The sequence below is a fragment of the Bufo gargarizans genome, chromosome 11, assembly GCF_014858855.1.
Source record: "Bufo gargarizans isolate SCDJY-AF-19 chromosome 11, ASM1485885v1, whole genome shotgun sequence".
NCBI classification, from domain to species: domain Eukaryota; kingdom Metazoa; phylum Chordata; class Amphibia; order Anura; family Bufonidae; genus Bufo; species Bufo gargarizans.
Window position 1 is genome coordinate 31,912,405 of NC_058090.1, and position 23,632 is coordinate 31,936,036.

Here is a 23,632-nt window from a genome sequence, read left to right on the forward strand (position 1 = left end):
TTATGGCAGGCATCTCAAACTCGCGGCCCTCCAGCTGTTGCAAAACTACAACTCCCACAATGCCCGGACAGCCTACAGGTATCAGCCTACAGCAGGGCATTGTGGGAGTTATAGTTTTGCAACAGCTGGAGGGCCGCGAGTTTGAGATGCCTGCTTTATGGCATTGATGATTTCATAATATTACCGAAACTTAGCACTGGGGTCAAAATCCTATGACTGGCAGTTGACGGGATAGCTGTACACATCTTGGGTTTACCAATGGGAATGAGGTAGGAGCCAACAGAGACTGTGTCTCTTACCCTTTCATTATCATCATAGTAGTCACAGGGGGAACTTCATGACTACTTGAATACTTGCTTGTATAAGATGTACAGTACCCCAGACCTGGGAGTGTCTCCAAATGTTATGTATTGTTAAGGTATGGTTGGCAGGGACAGGGTTAACTGCCAGGGTTCTTCTGTAAGAATACTACTCCAGAGAGACTGCAGGAGCACCAGGATAACTTAAAAGCTACAGCATAATACAGATAGTGGCATGACCAGCAAGTCACAGCGTTACAGACCTTGCCGCAGGTGAGGGACTACAGTTTAGACACCCATCACCCGGATAACATCTAGGCCATACCAAATCCAAGCCTGCATTATACAGTGGACAGCTAAATCCACAAGTGCCAGCATACAGCTGTTATTCAGAAGTGCAAGAGAGGTTTTAGCAAGACGGAATATGTGAGGTGCATTAATTGGCACTTACACAGCTACTATACCTCACATCTGGTGACAGAAATTCTACATTGTACCTAATACTGCTGGATGTACTACAAGTTATATTTAGTACTTCTGGCCTGATTCTTCAAACCACATTTCCAATGCACTAATCCCCAGGGAGCAATGGCCTGAGGAGAATACACTGTGGCACAACATCTCCCCAGAGCCACTACCACTCCCATCTTCTGCACCGACTCCTCAGGGGCTCGCTGCAGATGCACCAAAATTATTAAAAGGCACTGGCGTCTTAATAAGCTTGCTACATCATCGGGAGGTATGTAGACCAGCAAGGAGCCTGCAGTAGATTTTTCTTGTAACTGGAGCACATATTGTTAAATGTGTTGGACCATGATCCTGGCTGCAAACCACCTCTTCCCTCCCACACCCTAATCACATTTTACAAAAATGCTGAGGATGCTGGAAAAGGAGGATAGGCCATAAATTTTGGTGTAAAACAGGCCGAAATTAGTAACATTGAATCATTGGAAAGTCACCATGAGCCTATGAGAAACTTTACATTCTGTGTAAAATTCTGGTGAAAAAGACTTGTTGCTTTTGCAGGTTTTGTAGAATTGAGTCTCTATGATCAAGTTCGATTACTGGAAAGCTGTTGGTTGGAAGTTTTGATGATGGGACTAATGTGGCGGTCAATTGATCAACCTGGAAAACTTATCTTTGCCCCAGATCTAGCTCTTGACAGGTAAGTCCTAATATAATTAAAGTGAACTTTCCATATTATTCTTCTTATCAATGGCTTGGGCCCAGATAATGCTAAGGTTTCAAAATGTAATTGGACTAGTCTTTGAATTTCACAGAAAATGAGTCAACCTTCAATTTCTTACTTGGTGATACAATTAGGGAAGGTGTGAACCCTTGCTAGGTCCTTGTCTGCATCAAGAACCTTACACAAAGAAGCATTTCTCTAACAGATCTTAATGCTTTTCAAAAGTGCTCAGGAGGCTTTGGTTTCCTGAAATCAAAATATCACAACTTCTTGAATGGCGCTAATGACTTAGTCTACATAAGGCCATCTTAAAAAGTTACGCTTGCTTAACTTGTATCTTTCAGTTTTTCTCATTGTCCAGATTTTTCTCATTTGTAAATGCCTTAGGCACTTCTTCACACAAGTCAGGTTTCTGCAAGCAGTCTTGGAAGCCAAAATCAGGAGTGAATAAAAAATAAAAAAAGAGTAGGTCTTATCTGTCCTTAATATGTTCTCTCATTTTGTGATCCACTCCTTATTTTAGCTTCCAAAACTACATGCAGACACCTGACTGTGTGGCCATACCCTTAGTGTCCTAATGATTGGTCATTAAGTTTAATGGCTGACTTTGCCACTACCCTAAAGAAGTTGACAGAAGAAGTGGCCTGGTGCTTTCCGAGCACTATTGCCACTTTGTTCTAGCCATTACCAGGGATTCCAGTGGTCGTATCTATGTCACTGATGTCTTCCATGAGACAGTTGTTCGGGACTGTCGCTATAAAGTTATAATTGGCAGAGATCTCTTAAACAAAGATACAGGGGTTCATGGTTTTTAATACATTTCACATTAGGAAGACATATCATGGACTTCCAGGGTGAAGTTCCTCCATGCTTCAAGTCACTTGTTTTATCTAGATATGAAAATTTGTACAATGGGTTTGGGTGAGTTACCAAATGCTATGGCTCCTTTTTTTTTTTTAGGACATTGATTGGGGTCCTTGCTCTTGGACTCCTAATAGTGTTATCTTCTAATATTTGACATTTAAAAAAAATCAGTGAGTGGAGAACTACGTTGGGAGTCATATTTACCTTGGTCAATTGTAAAACTACCTTCCTGTAATGTAACTAAAAAAATATCTTGCATCCATATCCCTCACTTGAATTATTTTGTGTATTGGAGACCACATTGTCTATACACAGTAACATTTCTTTGAGGCAACCACAAAAAATTGCAGTGAAAAAATGTTCTTCTAGAACAGTGGTTTTCTCGAAACAAGTGAACCAATATCTGGTTCCTTACAGTCCTATGAGATTACCATTTTTACCCCCATTTTCATGGTGTTGGAAGAGAGATACCTCTGAAATAATACCATTTGGACTGTTGCCGTGTCCATCAGAACAGTAATATGTATGACATTTCTATAAGGTGAATTGAACTAAACCTACCATTACCAACCCCAGACTGAATTTTGGTCAGCAGCTTGAGCAGAGGTGGTCTTTTGGAGAGGTTTCACAAATTAGCTGTGGTCATGGTATCCATGATTAATGATGAGCGAATTGATTCTAAACTAATGGGATACAACACAAATTTGGAACCACATTTTTGGTCAAATGATTCAGGCAAATCTGAGGATAGGGAAGAAAAAAAAAAAAAAAAAAGCTTTAAAGAAGGGAGAAAAAAATTGGTGTAGAATCAGTTTGGATCTGAATCAAATTTTTAGTGATTCCGTCTTCTCTGTCAATGATTCATAGCAAAAATTGGTCAGATAATGTCTTGCCATTGCATAAGCTGGGAAGATGGGAGCTGAAGATGTAGAGTAGAAGGCTGGATGACAAATCGGTGTAGGTACTGTAGGTGGGCTAAAGCTAGGGGTTTACATTAGCTCTATGTGCACTCCTCCCGTCTCAGCCCCAGAGAAGCCAGCACCTTTTCCTATAGTGTTCAAGCACAACCACTACTACTGTATTAGTGCTGGATACGAGCAATGTATAATTTGATGAAAAAATGAATCAAGCCAGCAAAGGAGGCAATATGGTCAATCACAATACATTAGTAAGTGCCTTGTATTAACTTTGTCTACATGATAAATCCTATTTACTGAAGTGAGACACCCCCTTTAAAGGGGCTGGCCAGTTGATATTGCTCCTTCCAAGATACCATCGCAATAAAGGGGAGAGTTGTAGGAGGTGGAGAATAAGTTGAGTCCAGACTTGGTGAAAGTTCAACAGCCTTACTTGAATAAACTTGCATCCAGACAATATTTGGTCTTTCTCTTGGTTCTAGCAGGTTTTGGGGTAAACTGGCAGGCCAACTTGAATACCTTGCTCTGTCGTTCTCTGCTGTGCTTTAGTCTGGTAGCTGGACTTTAGGACTGTTCTAGTACCTTTTTGAGCAGGGTGCATTTTACTGTTGAACCCCTCGTGATACTCTGTATCTGTAAAGAGTTATGGTGCTCTATGAGCTGCTTTCCTTTTGGGACTCCTGCTACAGAGTGGACATTCCCCTCACTGCGCATCTTGATTTGTCTGCTTCCAACAATATACTTGGCTAGACTAGACCTAGACTTAACTACAACTTAATATAGCTTCCTGCAACCCCTCCCTTGGTAGGAAACAGGACTAGCCCACTTCTGCCCAAAAGGGGGAGAATAGAATGGTAAGTTCCATTCTGTCTAAAGATACTCTCTGCCAGATACACTGACACTTGCTAGTGAACCAGGCACATTACATGAACATGACAGTTTATAGCAATATTATGAATGCACAGTGTAGGAGGACCTGGAATAAATACGCACATGACATTATGGGTTAACCCTCTGGGGTACTACAATATTACTAGCTGTACATGGGCTGGTAACAGCACATGCATATAGTTAGTAATCTGCATTATTAAACTATCAGCACTGATGTCCAATTAGTTTAATATGAAAAGTTCACGTTCACACACAGGTCCCTTGACCTACATGTCGGCGCTGTGATCGGAAAATGGCTGTTGGTGGAGGGGTCAGTCCATCAGTGGCCTCCACTCACTCACGCTTAGGAAACACTGCGCATACGACAGTTGCCGTGTCTGTCCCCAGCATAAGTGAATGGAGGCCGCCAATGGACCTAACCCTCCATTAGCGGCCATGTTCAGAGCACATCACCGGCATGTAGGTCAGCGTAATATCAGACACAACCTATGGACAAGAGAGGAAAGGTTTTCTAATTTCTTGCAACCTCTGATAAGGGCGGCACCGTATAAAGATACAAGGAGAATATGTTCGACTTCATGATGGCTTGTGGTTTCCGTTGGGATTTATTTTTCTGATTAGCTGGTTCTTGTTTACCAGACAAACATCCAATTAAATAATTTGGTACTCAAAAATAACACTTGTTAAAATCCTCACTACCGCCCCGTGCCGACACATTCCTGTTAAAAATAAGGCTTTGTGATCCGCACGGCAAAACCCTGCGCTCCGTGTCAAGATAACAAAATCCTCAAACGCTTTTGAACCCCTGCGAGAGCATGCACAAGCCAACTCATTATTTCTTAATTTGCTCCTCGATGTGCTGCAGCTTCTTCTGCATTTTGAAATATATTCCAATTTCCTTTGAATGACTTGCAAATTATAGTTAGGTTTTTTTGGGCTTTTTAGTTAAACCGTTGTTTCCTCCCGTGAACCCTCCTGTGATTAGGAATTATGTAACATACATTTTGTTCTCGGCATTGCGTTAACAAGCAGGGTCAATACGGATTTGGCAGCTGCTGTTCCAGTAAATATTTATTAATAAATGTCCATAACAGACAACAATTGGGAAATCGCAGTACGGGTTCTTACGATGGAGACAGTCATATTATTATTTTTGTTTCAACTTTTTTCTTAAAGGTCTAGGACCTTCTTGTAGCTTTATACTTATCATAGAGGAGGGTATGCCGCTGACAGGTGGGGGATCCAGCGCTGAACTGCCCCTTTTAAGCTGGAAACTTGGAACTTAGGAGCGTTGTACTTCCAGGTTCTTGGCCCCCAAGTGGTGTACAAAGAGAAATAAGGGCCCCATAGCAAGGACCAAACTAGGCCCCCCCACACAGGACAGAAGAGTTTCCTCCTAAACCCCTTTCAATGACCCTTGGGCCATTTTTCCCACTGCCTCATTTGCTAAAAGTTGTTCCTTAGACAGTAGAGTACTGACCAAGTTTTCACCACCAGTAGAAGAGGAAATAATCCCAACTAAGACGGGGCCCCCTCTTGCCCTGGGCCCCATAGTGGTCACATGGTCTGCCGCTATGGTAGTTTCACCCCTGTGAAAAGGGTTCACATTCGTAATATTGTACAAAAACAAGTAAAATTAGCACAAAATAACATTAAGAAAAACTGGTACAAACGGGGACACGTTTTTCACATTTTGCTATGTTGCGGCCTTGTCCTAAAATAAAAAAAATTTCAGTTTCTCTTCCATAAAGCCTCATTCACGCGTCAGTGTTCCACGGACGTGTGCTGTACGTGTTCTCCATGGACACCACACGTACCTATTCATGTTATTGTGTGTATTCAGACATCAGTGTTTTACCACGGTCCGTGGATCAGTGGTTTTAGCACGGATGCATACTCTATTTTGTCCGTGTTCACGGATCCATCAAGCCCATTATAGTCTATGGGTTTGTGAAAGCCACGGATGCCTTCTGTGTAGCATCCGTGTTTCACAGATCATTAGGAAGAGATGCTTTGAAAATTATTGTTCAGTGTCAGTGAATCACAGATGGCACATGGACAGCAAAAAACGGACACATGGACCCAACACGGATCCTTCATGGAGGCATCACTGACCACCTTCTCACGGATTTGAGCATGGGCGTGGGAATGAGGCTTAATTCTGCACTCAATACCCCAGAATGACAAAGTGAGAACAGAATGTTAGACATCCTTGTTGGTCAGATCACCTGTTGGTGTAAATGCACCCTTAGTTGTGAGACCTTGTATAGACAGGGCTGTGTATTTCCAAAGTGGAAAGCCTCTAGTGCTAAGATTCAAGTTTCTTCTTTTTAAGAAGTTTGCAAACATTTCTAAAACTGTCTTAACTTTCCCATTATGGTGTATTATGTATAAATTGATGGATAAAAACTTAAAAAAAAAAAAAAAAAAAAATGTAAGCACAAGGCCACAACATAACGTGAAAAAAGGTAAAGGTCTGAATTTTTTTTGGAATGCATTGTACAAGGCAAGGAGACAGTAGGTGACAGGGTAGTCGTTGTTTATATGACTGTAGTCTGGCAGCAAGATTATTGCAAGTTGTAGCTTTCCTGAAGAGGTGGCTTTTCAGAATGCTTTTCAAAATTTTGATGGTGGGGAGAGTCTGACGGCTTGGAGATGGATGAAGGGGACAAGTTGGTTAGGGGTAGTTTTTTATTTTTTTTATTTGAACGAGCACTCCATGAAGAGAGTATAACGACTTCTAAACATTCATATCCTCGTACAGTAAATGGTGATCTCATTGATTGGAGTCTAACCACAAGAGCCCCCACCAACAATCACATGATTGAATAATTCTGGCAATAATATATCATCGTGGGATTGCTATAATTGGCCAATTCATTATATAATATGTGGCTTTAAACCAAAGTTCCACCGTAATCGCCCTTCCCTAGTTTATACATTCAGCCTACTGCCAGAACAGTCCCTGGGTTACAACATCTCTCTGCAGCAATTTTGATAACATTTTGGCATCTTACCGATTTAAACGCCTGATTTTTTTTTCGAGCTCAAAGTCTCTTCTGTCTTGGATACTGGAGTTCTGGATCTGCTGAATGATCCTGATAAGGAACTTGTGCTAATATCAATCTTAAATTACATTGCCCATCCTCCTAACCCTGGTGGTTGTGATGTTGTGCCACCTTTTGGCTTGCTAACGAATGTTGGGTGAGCCTGAGAGAGGCCATGCGGCTGCCAGGGCCTTAGCTTCACTTTGCCTCCTTAGCCCTGTCTGTCTACTAGCATTATAGAAGAGGCTTCTCACCAGAACTGTAACTAGATCATACTCTCCTGAAAAAGGGGAGAATGTGTCCATCTGGGTGCCACATCCTCACTGTATAGTCTTCTCTACTCATTCCTCTAGTTCTCCATTGCTGGGTGCTGCCACAGATAATGCCTGACCTGAGGGTCTACATTTCTTTAAAGGACATCTGTCAAAGGATTTGTAACTATGAAACTGTGCGCTTGGCAGCTGAAGGCATCTGTGTTGGTCCTATGTTCATTGCTGAGAAAGATGATGTTTTATTATATGCAAGTGAGCCTCTAGGAGCAATGGGGGTGTTGTCATTACACCTAGAGGCTCTGCTATCTCTGCAACTGCCATGCCGCCTGCGCCTTGATGGGCAGGGCCAAGCATTATGACGTTTTCACTGCCTGGTCCTGTCAATAAAACTGCAGAGGGCCGGAAGTTGTTGGCGTGATGAAGGGACTCATTATGTATTGCCTGTTATTCAACTACCATACAGTACGTTGGGGTGGCCTTTGTATGAATGGGTGAGGAATACAGAAAAAAAAAATATTTCCCAAGTGACTTTGCACACCACTTACCGGTATGTCTATTTTCTAAATTTCCCAAAAATTGCAAGTGAAGCTGCAGCTGTACCAGTGCCCAGGTCCTAAAGCCCCTCTGACATATACTGTAAGAGGAAAGCCATAAGCGACAGTAGTTGGAGACAGATGGTTCAGATTTTCATCAATGAGCTATAGGGTCATGCCTCTGCTTTGATTAAGTGTCTGAGATGCAGGGTTGCCAAGTAGGAATTTTTTTATTTTGCTGGACAACTTATCCAAAAATCACGGGCAGCCAAAATAATTTACGGACAAGTTGGAAAAACCAACACAGAGGGACACATCCATATTTTTTTTTCAAAGGTGGCCCCCTATTTTTCTAGACTGTCCCCTTATTTCTGGATGGTTGGGTTGGCAACCCTGCTGAGATGTTAGCTTTTAATATACTTGTTGGGGTCCCCTACTCTATAACTTACAATGTACCTGAGATGTATTTTTTTGGGTAAACATTTAGGTTTCTTGTTACCAAGTGCCATCATTTTTGGCAGTGTGTGTGGGACTGCTGTAATAGTGCTGTAAGACATTGGCTAGATGGAATTGTCTTTGGTTGACTCATCCCAGTGGTCTCTATTACGGCATGGCATGATGTCCATTGCCTCATCTCTGAGAAATAAAACAATTTTAAAGGGATTTTCTAGAATTTTACACTGAAGGTGCAGACCCTAAGTTATCACATACATACAGAGAGTTGGGAGATGAGCAATATTTTTTTGCCAGGGTCTTTTTGCCTCCTTTTTAGTCCCAGTGCATAGTCGGGTGTATAGCTATAGGGGGTGCTGAAGTAGCAGGAACACATGGTAACCATTGCAGGGGCGTAACGATCTCGGTAGCAGAGGGTGCGATCGCGATCGGGCCTGGCAGGGAGGGGGGGCGCGTGCGCAAGTGTTTTTAGCGAGCCCAGTCTCCCTCTGCTTTGCTTTGCCTATTTAAAAAGTAAGTGGCTAGTGCGGCTGCGCTGCGTACATCCCCATACAAACACCATTTCTGCTCAATGTCGGCAACACCCGGTGCTAGAGGTCACGGGTCTCGCGGCAAGACGTGATGAGTGAGTTGAGACGACCGAACGTGGAACAGAGCAGAGGTAAGTATATATTTTTTTTATTTTTTATTTTTTTATTGATTAATATATCAAAACATTACAGAATAAAGAAAAGAACACAGTTCCCCCCCCTCCCCCCCTGTCTGTGGTGCGTCAAAATAGAGCCCTTATAAATAAAACGGTTTGACCTCAGCTAATCAATCCTCCAACCACCCCATATCTTAATCCACTGGTCCTCAACTTCCCTCTGTTTGTACATAATTTTCTCATAATTTTTTACCTTATCAATTAAATTTATCCATGTATTTATATCTGGAGTGGATCGGGCAAACCAAGTCCGACTGATCAAAACTCTAGCCAACATCAATATTCTGCTCAGTAAAATCTTTTGATACTTGTGATTGTTTAATTTGGAAAGATCATTAAGCACAAATACTTGTGGTTCAAAAGGGATTCGAATTTTTAGTTTATACATAATACAATTATTAATACTATTCCAGTAGTTTATAAGTTCTGGACAAGTCCATATCATATGGAGAAAGTCCGCTCCTACAGAGTCGCATTTGGGGCAGTTAGACGTGTCTCTTAACCCACATTTATTCATCCATAAGGGAGTGATATATAATCTATGGCAAATATAGAATTGTATTAGAACATGGTTGAAGTTCTGGGATAGTGAGACTAAGTTCCCAAAAATATTCTCCCACCCTTCTATTTGTAAATTCAGACAATCCACCTCCCACGCTTTTTGTCCTGGTGACTGTGTATCACTAAACCGTGCATTAAGTAATAACTTATATATATTTGAAATTTTTATTCTAGAAAGTGTACCCCCTACCCAATCATTCAAAAAAGATGAGTTATCTATATCCAACACCCGTTTATCATCCAAACTGGATAGTACTGAACGCAATTGAAAATACCTAAACCATGAAAGGTTTCTTATATTATGTGTCATTTCTATAAATGGTTTAATTTCTCTATCTTTAACTACCTGTGAGATATATAGAATTTTATTCTTCTGCCAAAATGTGTCGGCTGCAATCTCATCTAGCCTTTGTAAATACAAATTATGCCAGAGGGGCGTAAATGTAAGTGAACCTTTAACCTTCAACCATGTCCTAATTGTAGCCCACACTTACCGGAGTAATTTTATAGTCTCTCTGTAGCCTCGCTCATAACTCTTCAATAAACCGGATTCCAACAAGATAAAAATATTATTGTGGGCATGACTAGTTACCAACTTCCCCAACAATGCACTGTTCTCTGATTCATAGCACATCAATAACTGGGCTGCAATAAAGTACCCTTTAAAGTAAGGGAGATTTAAGCCCCCACACTCCACTGATTTGTACAAATATTCCAGCTTTATTCAAACTCGCTTTCTTCCCCATATTAAATCATTAATTATTCTTTCCATGAGTTTAAAATATTTATCTTGTATCCAGATAGGTGTATTCCTGAGCACGTAAAGAAATTGTGGTAGTATCACCATTTTAACTAGTGAAACTCGGTCAGCTCTGGATAGGGGAAGTTTCAACCAGATCCCTATTTTAGCTCTAGTCTTTACCATTATGGGGATCAAATTAAGTTGTACAAAATTTTCAACCCGAGGCGATATAGTCAAACCCAAGTATTGAAAAGTGTCAACAATGTCCAACTGTGTCACAAGAACCTCTTTCTGTGGCAGGGGGTCTATTGGCAACAAACTGGTCTTAGCCCAGTTTATACCAGACACCTCACCAAATGCTTTAACCATTTGAATAATCCTAGGAAGAGTAATTTCCGTATGATCTATAAAAAACAAAACATCATCTGCATATAAGGAGATACGGTCTTGTACTCCTAACGTACCAAATCCTTTAACCTGATCATCCTGCCTGATGGCCATCGCAAGGGGTTCGATATAAATATCGAATAACAAGGGAGATAGTGGACAGCCCTGCCGCGTGCCTCTATTTAAGTCAATACTACTACTCAGGATTCCATTAAGACTCAATTTTGCCCTTGGAGATCTATACAGTAGCTTAAGAGTACGTATAAACTTTTCCCCAAAGCCCATCCTTGCGAGAACCTTCCAGAGGAAGCGCCACTCCACCCTGTCAAAGGCCTTAGAGGCATCCAATGACAGGATGGAGCGAGCGGTCCCCCCAGGGGCCTGAATATTAGAAAAAAGCCGGTGTAAATTATGATGTGTGCCCTTGTTTTGGATAAAGCCGCTCTGATCCGGATGGACAATAGAGGAAATGACCCTAGAAATCCTTGTAGCCAGGACCCTCGCAAGGAGCTTTACATCTGCATTAAGCAGTGAGATTGGTCTATAAGATTCTAAATCTAAAGGGTCCTTGCCTTTTTTTGGAATTAATATTATTGTAGCCTCCATCATTGAATCTGGCAGCTTCCCGTCCTCCATTGATTCAGCAAAGACCTCCAGCAATCTGGGAAGAATGCAGTCCCCATATTTACTATAGAATTCATATGGAAGCCCGTCTGAACCAGGAGTGGAGTTAGCTGAACATAGTTTAATAGCTCCCTCAAGTTCCTGAATTGAGACCTCTAGTTCAAGTGCTCTCTTTTGCGCCTCAGTAATAGTTGGAAAGACGATCCCGTCAAGATAGAAATCTATCTTATCATCTGTGATGTTAGAGTCGGCTTTATAGAGATCAAGGAAATAATCAACGAAGGCCTTCTCCACCGGGCCCTGTCTAGTGACTATCCTACCATCAATCAATCGAACCTTATCTATATGTTTTTTGGGTTGTTGATTTGAAATTACTCTGGACAGGAATTTACCGGGTCGCCCTGACTCGGTAAAGTATTTTTGCCCTTTAAAGAAAAGACTCTGTTGGGCCTTATCCAATAAAAACTTAGCATATATTTGTGTGGCTCTTTGCATATTTTCCCTGTTCTCCTCCGTCTTATTCATATGAAAGGATTCTATCGCCAGCGCTACATTTTCTTCTAGATTTTTCAGTTTTTTCCCGTACTCCCTTCTAAGGTTCGCGATGTTACTAACCATCAATCCCCTCATATACGCCTTAAAAGTATCCCATACCACTTGAATTTTTGCTGAGCCATAGTTATTATCCCAGAATCGGCCTATTTCATTTTGAATTATTTCATGTGTCTTTATGACTGATAGCCAATAAGGATTTAGTCTAAAAGGAGGTTTTGGTGTATATCTTTCCTGAGATAAGCAGAGTTCAAGTAATAGTGGAGAGTGGTCAGATATTGACCTTGTTTCATATTTCATTCGCTTTACCAGTTTCACATATTTACTACTTATCAATGCAAGATCTATTCTGGACATCGATTTACCTGCTTTACTAAAACATGAAAAAGCCCTTTTCCCCTGTCCCAGATATTCCCAAGCATCTTCAAATCCAGCCTCCAGGCAAAACCGTGCCAGGGGAGACCCCTGGACCGGACTGTCACTCCTGACACTCGTAGAGACCCTATCACGTACAGGATCAATGACACAGTTAAAGTCGCCAATAATCAGTGTTGGACACTCTGGCCATTTATCCATAAATAATAACAAAGAGTTAAGGACCGAAAAGGAAAATGGCGGTGGAATATAGACAAAGGCCAAAATACATATCTTCCCCCTTAATCTACAATATAAAAAAATAAATCTCCCCTGTTGGTCGACAGAGGATGCCTCACAAACGAAATCTATAAGTCTATGTATCAAAACGGTAACACCTCTCGAGTAATTAGAGAAGGTAGAGTGATAAGTGTGCGCAGCCCATCCCCTGTCGACCACCCTAGAGGTCTCCTCAGTGAGGTGGGTCTCTAGCAGGCATACTATTGCTGGTAAGTGGACCTGAGTCAAGTCAAAAACCGCTTGTCTCTTACCTCTGTCCCCCAAACCACATATATTCCAGGCAATAATTCTAGTCAGCATTATCCACAACGGTTAAATGGAGAAAGAGGAATTAAAGAGAAGAAAAAAAAAAAAGAAAAAAAGGAAAATCACACCTATTTTGACGCACCACAGCCCAACCCCACCCCGCCCCCCCCACCCCCCTCGTACAGGTAATCCACCACATATTGTAGTAGATTTCTTTCCTATGACCATCCCTCCCGCACTCCCCCCACTCAGCCACCCCCATTAAGAAGCGAAGAGAAATACATTTAGGGGTATAAGCCCCTTATAGTAATTATTATTCCCGCCAGGTCATAAAGCAATTAAATCATCGATTATTTCGATCAAGCCAATCCGCGGCTTCTTCCGAGGTGTCAAAAAAAAGAGTTTTATCATTGAAAACAATCCGCAGTTTTGCTGGGAATATAAGAGAATATTTAATATCCCTTTCTCTTAGCCTCTTTTTAACAATCATGAATGTGCGTCTCTTTTCTTGTATATCTTTTGAGAAGTCTGGAAAAAAGGCCAGTCTATTCCCATTATATACAACCGGGGGGCATTCCCTCGCCCTTCTCAAGAGGATGTCTCTGTCCCCTGTAGTCAATAGCTTAGCAAGGAATGTCCGAGGTTGTCTCCCTGGAGTTGGTTTTCCCCCTGGGACCCGATGAGCTCTTTCGATCATAAAAAGGGAAGAAAACGAATCTTTCCCAAAGTTCTCGAGGATTAACTTCTGTATGAATTGAGTTAGGTTTTTCTCTTCCGCACCCTCTGGAATCCCTATTATTCTCACGTTGTATCTTCGTGACCTATCCTCAAGGTCCACCACCTTTTTCTTCAGAAGGTTATATTCTAATTTAAATGTGGAGACTTCAGTATTTATTTTTTTGGATTCATTCTGTATCAGGGCAACGGAACTCTCAAGGTTGTTGACTCTGTCTCGCATTTTTGACAAGTCGTCTTTTATTAGTCCCACATCAACTTGGATAAACCCAAGTTGGGTTGTGACCGCCTGTATTGAATCCCCGTTCTGCTTAACCGCTAGCAGTATTTCTTCTAGCGGAGAGGAGTTGTCATTAGGGATAACTTCCCCCATTATACCGTCTTCTTCTTCGGGGTATCTAGAGGCTTTTTGTGTTTCTAACTCAGTCATCTCTGAGTCGTCATTTTTTTTTGTGACAGGTTCCTTTTGTCCGCCCCTCGTATTAACCCTCGGAGACCTCAGGAACTGGTCTATTTTTGTTGTTTCAACAGTTTTGGACCCGAGTTTCTGACTTGAGAGGTCAGTCGAGCGCCTACTAGCTTTTGGGGCCATACCTAGTTCCTGCTTTATTTTTTTATTTTTTTATTTTATTTTTTTTCTTCCCCCTGTTCCGCCTCTTTCTCGCCTTTTAAATATGTATCGCTTCTTCTTCACTTTCCCTCTTTCCCTTTTTTTTTTTTCCTCACTCCCTTCTTGTTTGTTCTTCTTCTCTTTTCCTCTTTTTCCCCTTTTCTTTCCCCCTTTTTTTTTTTTTTTTTTTTTTTTTTTTTCCTCTCTCTCTCCCTCTCCCTCCTTCCCCTCTTTTTTTTTTTTTTTTTTGTTTGTTTGTCCCCTCTTCTTTATGCTCTTTCTCCCCTTCTTTTCTTTTTCCTCTCCTTTTCCACTTTTTCCGCTTTATACTTTATAGTTTACTCCTTTTATATTCATAGGCACCTCACTTTTTTTTTTTTCAAATATATTGATACCAACAACAGCCAGAGTAGGGTTGATACGGTTGGTCCCAACAGTGTAGAGGAAAAGGGGAGGACAGTGGACAAAGTCTAGAGGCACAAGGAGGGGTTCAAATATATCATGGGAGTCATACAAGCCCCCTGAAGAGTCCTCCAGCAGCCTGACGATCTCCGCTCAGGATTAGTTACAGTCAACAATCACAGGGGGGTTAGTCACAACGACTTCAAGAAGGAGAGGGAACAAATCGGGGAAAACTGAAGGCACAAAGAGAGGATCAAGTACAGCGACACGAGGAGTGACACGAGGAGAGAACAGGGAGAATCGGCAGCAGTCCTGAATATGATTCATCAACCTGTCCCGCAAACCATCGGGTAGGGGAAGCACAAAGGGGCTACTCACACTGACACCAGGAGGAGAGCAGCGGATCAGCAAGGACTGAAGACACACTCCACGGAAGAACTCCACACACAGAACTGACCACGACGGCACGGTGAGTAGGAGAGGAGGAAAAAAAAAGGATCGACAGGAACGGCAGGAGCGGCAGGATCGGCAGAAGCTAGGAGCAGGCTCCACGTCCGGACTCAGCAGTCGGGGCAGTAGCGCTTGTCATACGATCGTGGAGAGGGTGCGAGCAGGATTCAGCACGAGGACGCCAGGAGGTTCAAGGCAAGAGGACAGCTGAGCCGTGGGGAGGCGGAGAGCGCAACGTACTCTACGTCATCACGTCATCACCGGATGCTGTGTGCCATACTGGGGGCACCGGGCACCGACCCAGCACTATAAATTTAATTTGGAAAGGGCCGAGGGGGGGGGGGGGGGCACAAAAAGAAAATAAAATCTATACAGAGAGGGTGACAGCCTGGCGGGGGCACCTGGTAGTGGCCCTATGAAGTGAATTTACAAAGGGGGGGCCCCCACCAGCCATATAAGAGGGGGCCACAAATAAATAAAATCTATGCAGAGTGAGAGGGGGGCAGGGGCAGCCAATCATTCAATTATATACAGGGGTCAAAATGAAATATATACAGTCTGGGGGCCAAATGAAATATATACAGTATATGGGCCAAATGAAATATATACAGCCTGGGTGGGGGCCAAATGAAATGTATACAGAGTGAGTGGTGGGGGGAGGGGTAATGGGGGTTACGGTTTAATGGGGGGGTGGGGCCCCAATTCATAGTTTGCCCTGGGGCCCATAGAACTCTAGATGCGCCACTGGTTACCAACATGCTTTTTGGTAAATTCAGGGAATTTAAGCCCTGGCCTGGAAATACTCAAACCCACCCAAAATCACCCACTTGGTGGTTACATAAGCCCCCCATTTTTGCCTGATTCTGCCTAAATTTGTTGGGATTGTCTCTGAAAACTACGGACAGTCCCTGTAAATTCTAAACTGTTGACAACTATGCATATAGTAGGTGAGGCCCTGCTGGAACTTTTGCATTGGAGCCCAGTGGCTACAAGTTACGCCTTTGCCCATACCCATCTACAACATACTCTTTGTAGATTTGTGCCGATAATCTATTATCTGTTTCTGTTGCCATCACAGTGCACTGCCGCCATGGCTGAAATATATTCTGTGTATTCACAGGGATGAAGGCAAATGTGTGGAGGGGATACTGGAAATTTTTGATATGCTGCTAGCTACGACCTCACGATTCAGAGAGTTAAAACTTCAGCACCGGGAATATCTCTGCCTGAAGGTCCTCATCCTGCTTAATTCCCGTGAGTATTTGTAGACTACTGGTGCGTATGTTACACAGGAGAGTTCATGGATCTGCTACCAAGATTTCTGTGTTGGAAAAATCAGACAAAATTGTGTAGGTTTTCAACCCATTAACCATGCACAAACAGGTAGAAAAGAAGTTTTCTGTCCGATATCTCTTTCCTTTTTCTGGTTGGGCTAAACAACTGGTGTAGGGTCGGTTTGAAGACTCTGAGATGCCAGTCTTTAGGTTATGTGTGGGATTGCAGCTCAGCTTTGTGTGGACCAGTGGTGGCACTGTTTTAGGAAATGCAGCAAGCACTTGAGGACCCGGAATGGAAGATGGGAGTGGTAGTGGTTTCCTGTTATTACACAATATATTACAGTGGCTGTCCATTACAGTGGCTGTCCTCTCACCATTGCTGCCCAGGGCTAAGGAGGGGAACACCCTGGTTCTGGGGGTACTGCTTGATGGTAGATGGAGTGCCCCAGATGTTGGGTGTTTGGATGGGTGCAAGGCAGGGTGTGTAGTGAGCAATGGCTGGCGTATAGTGCAAGAGTCAGTTACCAGGCCAGATTAAACAGAATAACTGTAGTGCAAAATTGGAGTTGTAGTACATCCAAATATAGCAAAAAAAAAGTTCCATCTGTATAGAGTGCAATTCTCTCCCAGATAGCTGTGTATGGATTTAGACAAGGATGGGAATTATGGCTCTCTTGGCACACTATCTTGTTAAAGTCTCTTCAGTAGAATCTATGGCTTTTTTTCAGGTATACCTGTAATATGCTCCGTGAAATGTGCTTAGGGTGTCTTAATGGTAATCCCTCCACGGCAGTAAAATCATTGTGGTCCTATTGACTAATTGTCTCTATTTTCGCTATTGCTGTAGATCAGGGATGCCCAGCCTGCGGCCCTCCAGCAAAACTAAAACTTCCAGCATGCCTGAACAGAGTAGGGCTATCTGGGCATGTTGGGAGTTGTAGTTTTGCAACAGCTGGAGGGCCACAGATTGAGCATCCCAGCTGTAGATCTTGCAGTAATTAAACCTGTTAGTCTCTGAATACTGAGACCTGAGGAGAGGGAACACACAGACTTTGCTTCCTTTCTCATCTACTCCCTCCTCAGGCTCCTAGAACACTCTAGAGCTAGTGGTGGAGCCAGCCTCCACCTAGCAACCTCCTGCAAAAGTTTGTGTCAGAGTTAAAGGGGTTGTCTGCTTTTTACTATTGATGAGCTATCTTCAGGCTAGGTCAACAATATCAGATCAGCGGGGGTCTGACTCCTGGCACCCCTGCCCATTGCATATGCTGCCGCAAGGAGGTAAACAGAACGGAGAAGGCAGGGCTCGTATAAGCGCTGCCTTCACTTCAAACAGCCGATTGGTGCCGGTAGCCGGACCCCCGCTGATCTGATATTGATGACCTATCTTGAGGATAGTTCATCAACGGTATAAAAGCAGACAATTAAAGTGGCGCCATGTCTTCATACTACAGGGAGTGCAGAATTATTAGGCAAGTTGTATTTTTGAGGATTAATTTTACTATTGAACAACAACCATGTTCTCAATGAACCCAAAAAACTCATTAATATCAAAGCTGAATATTTTTGGAAGTAGTTTTTAGTTTGTTTTTAGTTTTAGCTATTTTAGGGGGATATCTGTGTGTGCAGGTGACTATTACTGTGCATAATTATTAGGCAACTTAACAAAAAACAAATATATACCCATTTCAATTATTTATTTTTACCAGTGAAACCAATATAACATCTCAACATTCACAAATATACATTTCTGACATTCAAAAACAAATCAGTGACCAATATAGCCACCTTTCTTTGCAAGGACACTCAAAAGCCTGCCATCCATGGATTCTGTCAGTGTTTTGATCTGTTCACCATCAACATTGCGTGCAGCAGCAACCACAGCCTCCCAGACACTGTTCAGAGAGGTGTACTGTTTTCCCTCCTTGTAAATCTCACATTTGATGATGGACCACAGGTTCTCAATGGGGTTCAGATCAGGTGAACAAGGAGGCCATGTCATTAGATTTTCTTCTTTTATACCCTTTCTTGCCAGCCACGTTGTGGAGTACTTGGACGCGTGTGATGGAGCATTGTCCTGCATGAAAATCATGTTTTTCTTACCTTGCAGACTTCTTCCTGTACCACTGCTTGAAGAAGGTGTCTTCCAGAAACTGGCAGTAGGACTGGGAGTTGAGCTTGACTCCATCCTCAACCCAAAAAGGCCCCACAAGCTCATCTTTGATGATACCAGCCCAAACCAGTACTCCACCTCCACCTTGCTGGCGTCTGAGTCGGACTGGAGCTCTCTGCCCTTTACCAATCCAGCCACGGGCCCATCAAGACTCACTCTCATTTCATCAGTCCATAAAACCTTAGAAAAATCAGTCTTGAGATATTTCTTGGCCGTCTTGACGTTTCAGCTTGTGTGTCTTGTTCAGTGGTGGTCGTCTTTCAGCCTTTCTTACCTTGGCCATGTCTCTGAGTATTGCACACCTTGTGCTTTTGGGCACTCCAGTGATGTTGCAGCTCTGAAATATGGCCAAACTGGTGGCAAGTGGCATCTTGGCAGCTGCACGCTTGACTTTTCTCAGTTCATGGGCAGTTATTTTGCGCCTTGGTTTTTCCACACGCTTCTTGCGACCCTGTTGACTATTTTGAATGAAACGCTTGATTGTTCGATGATCACGCTTCAGAAGCTTTGCAATTTTAAGAGTGCTGCATCCCTCTGCAAGATATCTCACTATTTTTGACTTTTCTGAGCCTGTCAAGTCCTTCTTTTGACCCATTTTGCCAAAGGAAAGGAAGTTGCCTAATAATTATGCACACCTGATATAGGGTGTTGATGTCATTAGACCACACCCCTTCTCATTACAGAGATGCACATCACCTAATATGCTAAATTGGTAGTAGGCTTTCGAGCCTATACAGCTTGGAGTAAGACAACATGCATAAAGAGGAGGATGTGGTCAAAATACTCATTTCCCTAATAATTCTGCACGTAGTGTATATGTATATTTATGTTTTTTCTATGACCTGCAGACATGTTTCCACTATGCACGTCAGAGGAGGAGTCTGAGAGCAATCGTAAGCTGCACCAGTTATTGAATACAGTCACTGACGGACTGGTCTGGGTCATTGCCAAGAGCGGCATTCCTTTCCGACAGCAGTCGACCCGGCTGGCCAATTTACTGATGCTTCTGTCACACGTTAGACACGCCAGGTATGTACACAATGGAAACTCATCCATGGACCAGCCATGGGAGTTGCAGAAGCTTCTATCAGACCTAGGCTCCATAACCTATGTCTGTGTTGGTGGTGGCCTTCACCTTTTTGGTTTCCCTTCTTCATAGAAATTGCATGTATGATGTTTAAAGGGTCTAAACCATGAATTTCATATTGATGCCTATCCCCAAGAGACGTCATCAATATCAGATTGGCGAGGTTACGATTGCCAGCAACCCTGCCAATCAGTGTTTGAAGACGCCACTGTGCTCACCGGCGCTCTGGTAAGCTCTGCGGTATCTTCATAGCTCGCCAAGCACAGCGCCGTACCTTGTATAGTGGCTGTGCTTGGTAATGCAGCTCAGCCCCATTTATTTGAAAGGGAAGCCATCTATATGTTGTAGATCCGTGATTGGCAGACTAAAATACAGACATGGCCTTGGTAACATCTGTCTGACACTAGAGAGCGGACATCTGTATGAGCTCTATACTCCTGGGGCGGCGCACCCCTCACTGACTGTAATTGCCTCCATTCATTCACAGCATTGAAAGAACAGCGCTGTATGTAGGTTGGGAAGCCTTGGGGATGTTTGATACATTTTGGTAGCATCACTTTACAAAAAGTCGTGACTAAACATCTACCGTATTGTACTGCACAGTGTTTGTAGTCTGTAACCACGGAGACGCACCGGTCTGCATTGAAGCTGCATACTCAGATGGTGGGAGATTTTTTTTAATCTACTGTTTGCAGTAGTTGCTTCATCTTAATTGGTGCCAAATTTCCTTTTTTGCAAAGAGGCTTTAAAAAGGGTGTTCTGGTGATAACAAGTCATCCCCTATCCACTAGGGTCCGACCACTGGGGCCACTACTGACGAGAACAGGGTCTTCACATTCCCTGTTTGATTGGTACAATGGTCAACCATGCACAAAGTCTATGGGACTTCCAGAAGTAGTCCTAGTGGACTCCGGTAGCCTCAAAGAAATGAACGGCAGTGCACGTGCCCCACCTGCTGCTCCATTCAAACCGGGGACAAGGGACCCCCACTTCTCGTGATCGCTGGGGAGCCCACCATATGTGAAAGTTATCCTATTTCCTGTGGATAGAGGGTAACTTGTTCTAAATGGAACACCCCTATAATACACTGCCTGTCCCCAAAAAAAAGTTGCCACCAAAAAAAAGCCTTTAGCTTAGATCACAGCACACATTTGCTGTGGCATTGTTTCGATAATCTTCTGCAATGTCACAAGATTTATTTCCATCCAGTGTTGCAATAATTTTTCACCAAGATCTTGCATTGATGATGGTAGAGTCTGACCGCTGCGCAAAGCCTTCTCCAGCACATCCCAAAGATTCTCACTGGAGTTAAGGTCTGGACTCTGTGGTGGCCAATCCATGTGTGACAATGATGTCTCATGCTCCCTGAACCACTCTTTTTCACAATTTGAGCCCCACGAATCCTGGCATTGTCATCTTGGAAAATGGCCGTGCCATCAGGGAAGAAAAAATCCATGTTCAGGTAGTCCGCTGACCTCATTCTTGGAGCACATACTGTTGCTGAACCTAGACCTGACCAACTGCAGCAACCCCAGATCATAGCACTGCCCCCACAGGCTTGTACGGTAGGCACTAGGCATGATGGGTGCATCACTTCATCTGCCTCTCTTCTTAACCTGATGCGCCCATCACTCTGGAACAGGGTAAATCTGGACTTATAAGACCACATGACCTTCTTCAATTGCTCCAGAGTCCAATCTTTATGATCCCTAGCAAATTGAAGCCTTTTTTTCTGGTTTTCCTCACTGATTAGTGGTTTTCTTACGGCTACTCAGCTGTTCAGTCCCAATCCCTTAAGTTCCCTTTGCATTGTGCGTGTGGAAATGCTCTTACTTTCACTATTAAACATAGCCCTGAGTTCTACGGGTTTTTTTGGGGGGTTTTTTTCGATTTGATTTCACCAAACATTAAAGTGATTGCCGATCACCATCATTCGGGATTTTTTTCCGGCCACATTTCTTCCTCAAATACGATGGGTCCCCAGTATCCTTCCAGTTTTTAATAATGCGTTGGACAGTTCCTAACCCAATTCTAGTCGTTTCTGCAATCTCCTTAGATGTTTTCTCTGCTTGATGCATGCCAATGATTTGACTCTTCTCAAACAGACTAACATCTTTTCCACGACCACGAGATATGTCTTTCGACAAGGTTGTTTAAGAAATGAGAAGCAACTCATTGCACCAGTTGGGGTTAAATAACTTGTTGCCAGCTGAAAGATAATCGCCCAGGCAGTAATTATCCAATAGGAGGCTTATAACTATTTGCTTGGTTAAATCCAGATGGTGACTGTTTTTTTTTGGGGACAGGCAGTGTATAATACTACTGCTAAGTTCACACAGAGTAAGGCCACGTTATAAGTGACCTCGAGATTTAGCCATCATGGAGTTATTTTTTTTCTTTTTTGTGTTTTGTTTTAGCAACAAAGGAATGGAGCATCTGCTCAGCATGAAGTGTAAGAACGTGGTGCCCGTATACGATCTACTGTTGGAAATGCTGAACGCGCATACTCTGCGGGACCACAGGAAGCCGATGCCACCCGCGAGCTACAGTGCCAAAACACAAAGTGATGGTAGGGACGCTGTGGCACAGCCACCTCAATGATCCAGCGAAGGATGGGCACAATGTGAAGTGATGCGGCAGAACAAAGCCTGTACCTGTTTACACGCTGCTTATCGCAGCAGATGAGACTTCTCTGCAGAGCACAATGTCTATTCTGGAGAATTCAGAACAAATGAAATTACGTTAGGAATACGCTTTCTATAGTCACTTTGAAAGGATGACACTTTTTTTTTTTTTTTTTAAGGGATTCTCAGGTGATTTGCTCAATTTGCATTTTTTTTGTATATATTTGATTGGCAGCACCAAGCCTTATACATATGTCTGCACTGTGTATTGTGTCGTGACGCTCCAAGTTTAATGAATTCTTTAAAGGGGTGTGCCTAATGCTTCTTACTCCTACAGCGGGCACCTGCTGCAGCAGCCATTATGAATGGGCACAGGGGGCTCGCAACATCCCCTCCTTGCAATGGCGATTTGTAGCGCGACCACCTATTGCCCCTTATGTTGACTGATGTGCGAAAGAGGAAGAAATGGGCATTTTCTTCTTGCCACATACTCCTTTTTTTTTTTTTAAACCCCCCCCCCCCCCCCGGGGTTTTAAATTCATTTTGCAAAATGTACAAACTTTAGTAACTTCTCAAACATCCAAAAATCTGAATTAGCAGGAACACCTAATTAGATCAATATGTCTTAAGGGAGGATTTACCTTGCGTTTCTCTGGCTCAGACTACACAAAGGGTTTGTAGTCTGTAACCATGGAGACACGAGTCCGTATAGGAGCTGTAGACACAAAATGTTAGGAGAATTTTAATCAAAACTATTTGAAAAGTTGCTTTGTTTTTATTTTTGATGCATGGAAGCAATAACGAAATTGCTGCGAAGGTGTGTGTGGTCATTAAGCTCAAATTCTGCATTCACAATATTCTCCCCACAATTTGTGTTGCCTTTTCTTCACCATACATTGTTTCCCGCAGTCAGTTATAGATTGAATGATTCAACAGTAACAGTCTCCTACAGTGCGGCTAATAGAAAAACGCCATCAGCCTGTTCTGCTGACTTATTGGTACGGAAGAAGCTGAACTCAAAACCTCAGCCTCCTATTAAAGCGGTGACTTTCAGCTCACCAAACCACAATTGTTGGGAAAGTAGTGAAGGATGGAAAAGCCATCTGTGCTTGTGGCCAGGAAGGCCGTGCGCTAGGTACTGCTCATTTCTGTTGTCAATGGAAGACCACCTTTACCTCCTTAAGGCCTCTTTCACACTACAGGTTTTTTTTCCGTTTTGCGGGCCGTTCTTTGTGTTCCGTATACGGAACCATTTATTTCAATGGTTCCGCAAAAAAAACGGAATGTACTCTGTATGCATTCCGTTTCCGTATTTCCATTTTTCCGTTACGTTGAAAGAT

General features: G+C 42.9%; 1 protein-coding gene across 2 annotated transcripts in view; it reads left to right on the top strand.

The window, feature by feature from the left end:
• ESR2 (estrogen receptor 2) overlaps positions 1-22,787 on the top strand; it is a 33,183-nt gene extending 10,396 nt beyond the window's left edge. For both annotated transcript variants that reach the window (XM_044272266.1, XM_044272267.1), the window contains exons 5-8: positions 1,326-1,464; positions 16,255-16,388; positions 19,430-19,610; positions 22,086-22,787. In XM_044272266.1, coding sequence (XP_044128201.1) covers positions 1,326-1,464; positions 16,255-16,388; positions 19,430-19,610; positions 22,086-22,269 — 638 coding nt within the window. In that variant the 3' untranslated portion in view covers positions 22,270-22,787. The remainder of the gene's footprint in view (positions 1-1,325; positions 1,465-16,254; positions 16,389-19,429; positions 19,611-22,085) is intronic.
• The last annotated feature ends 845 nt before the right edge of the window (positions 22,788-23,632 follow it).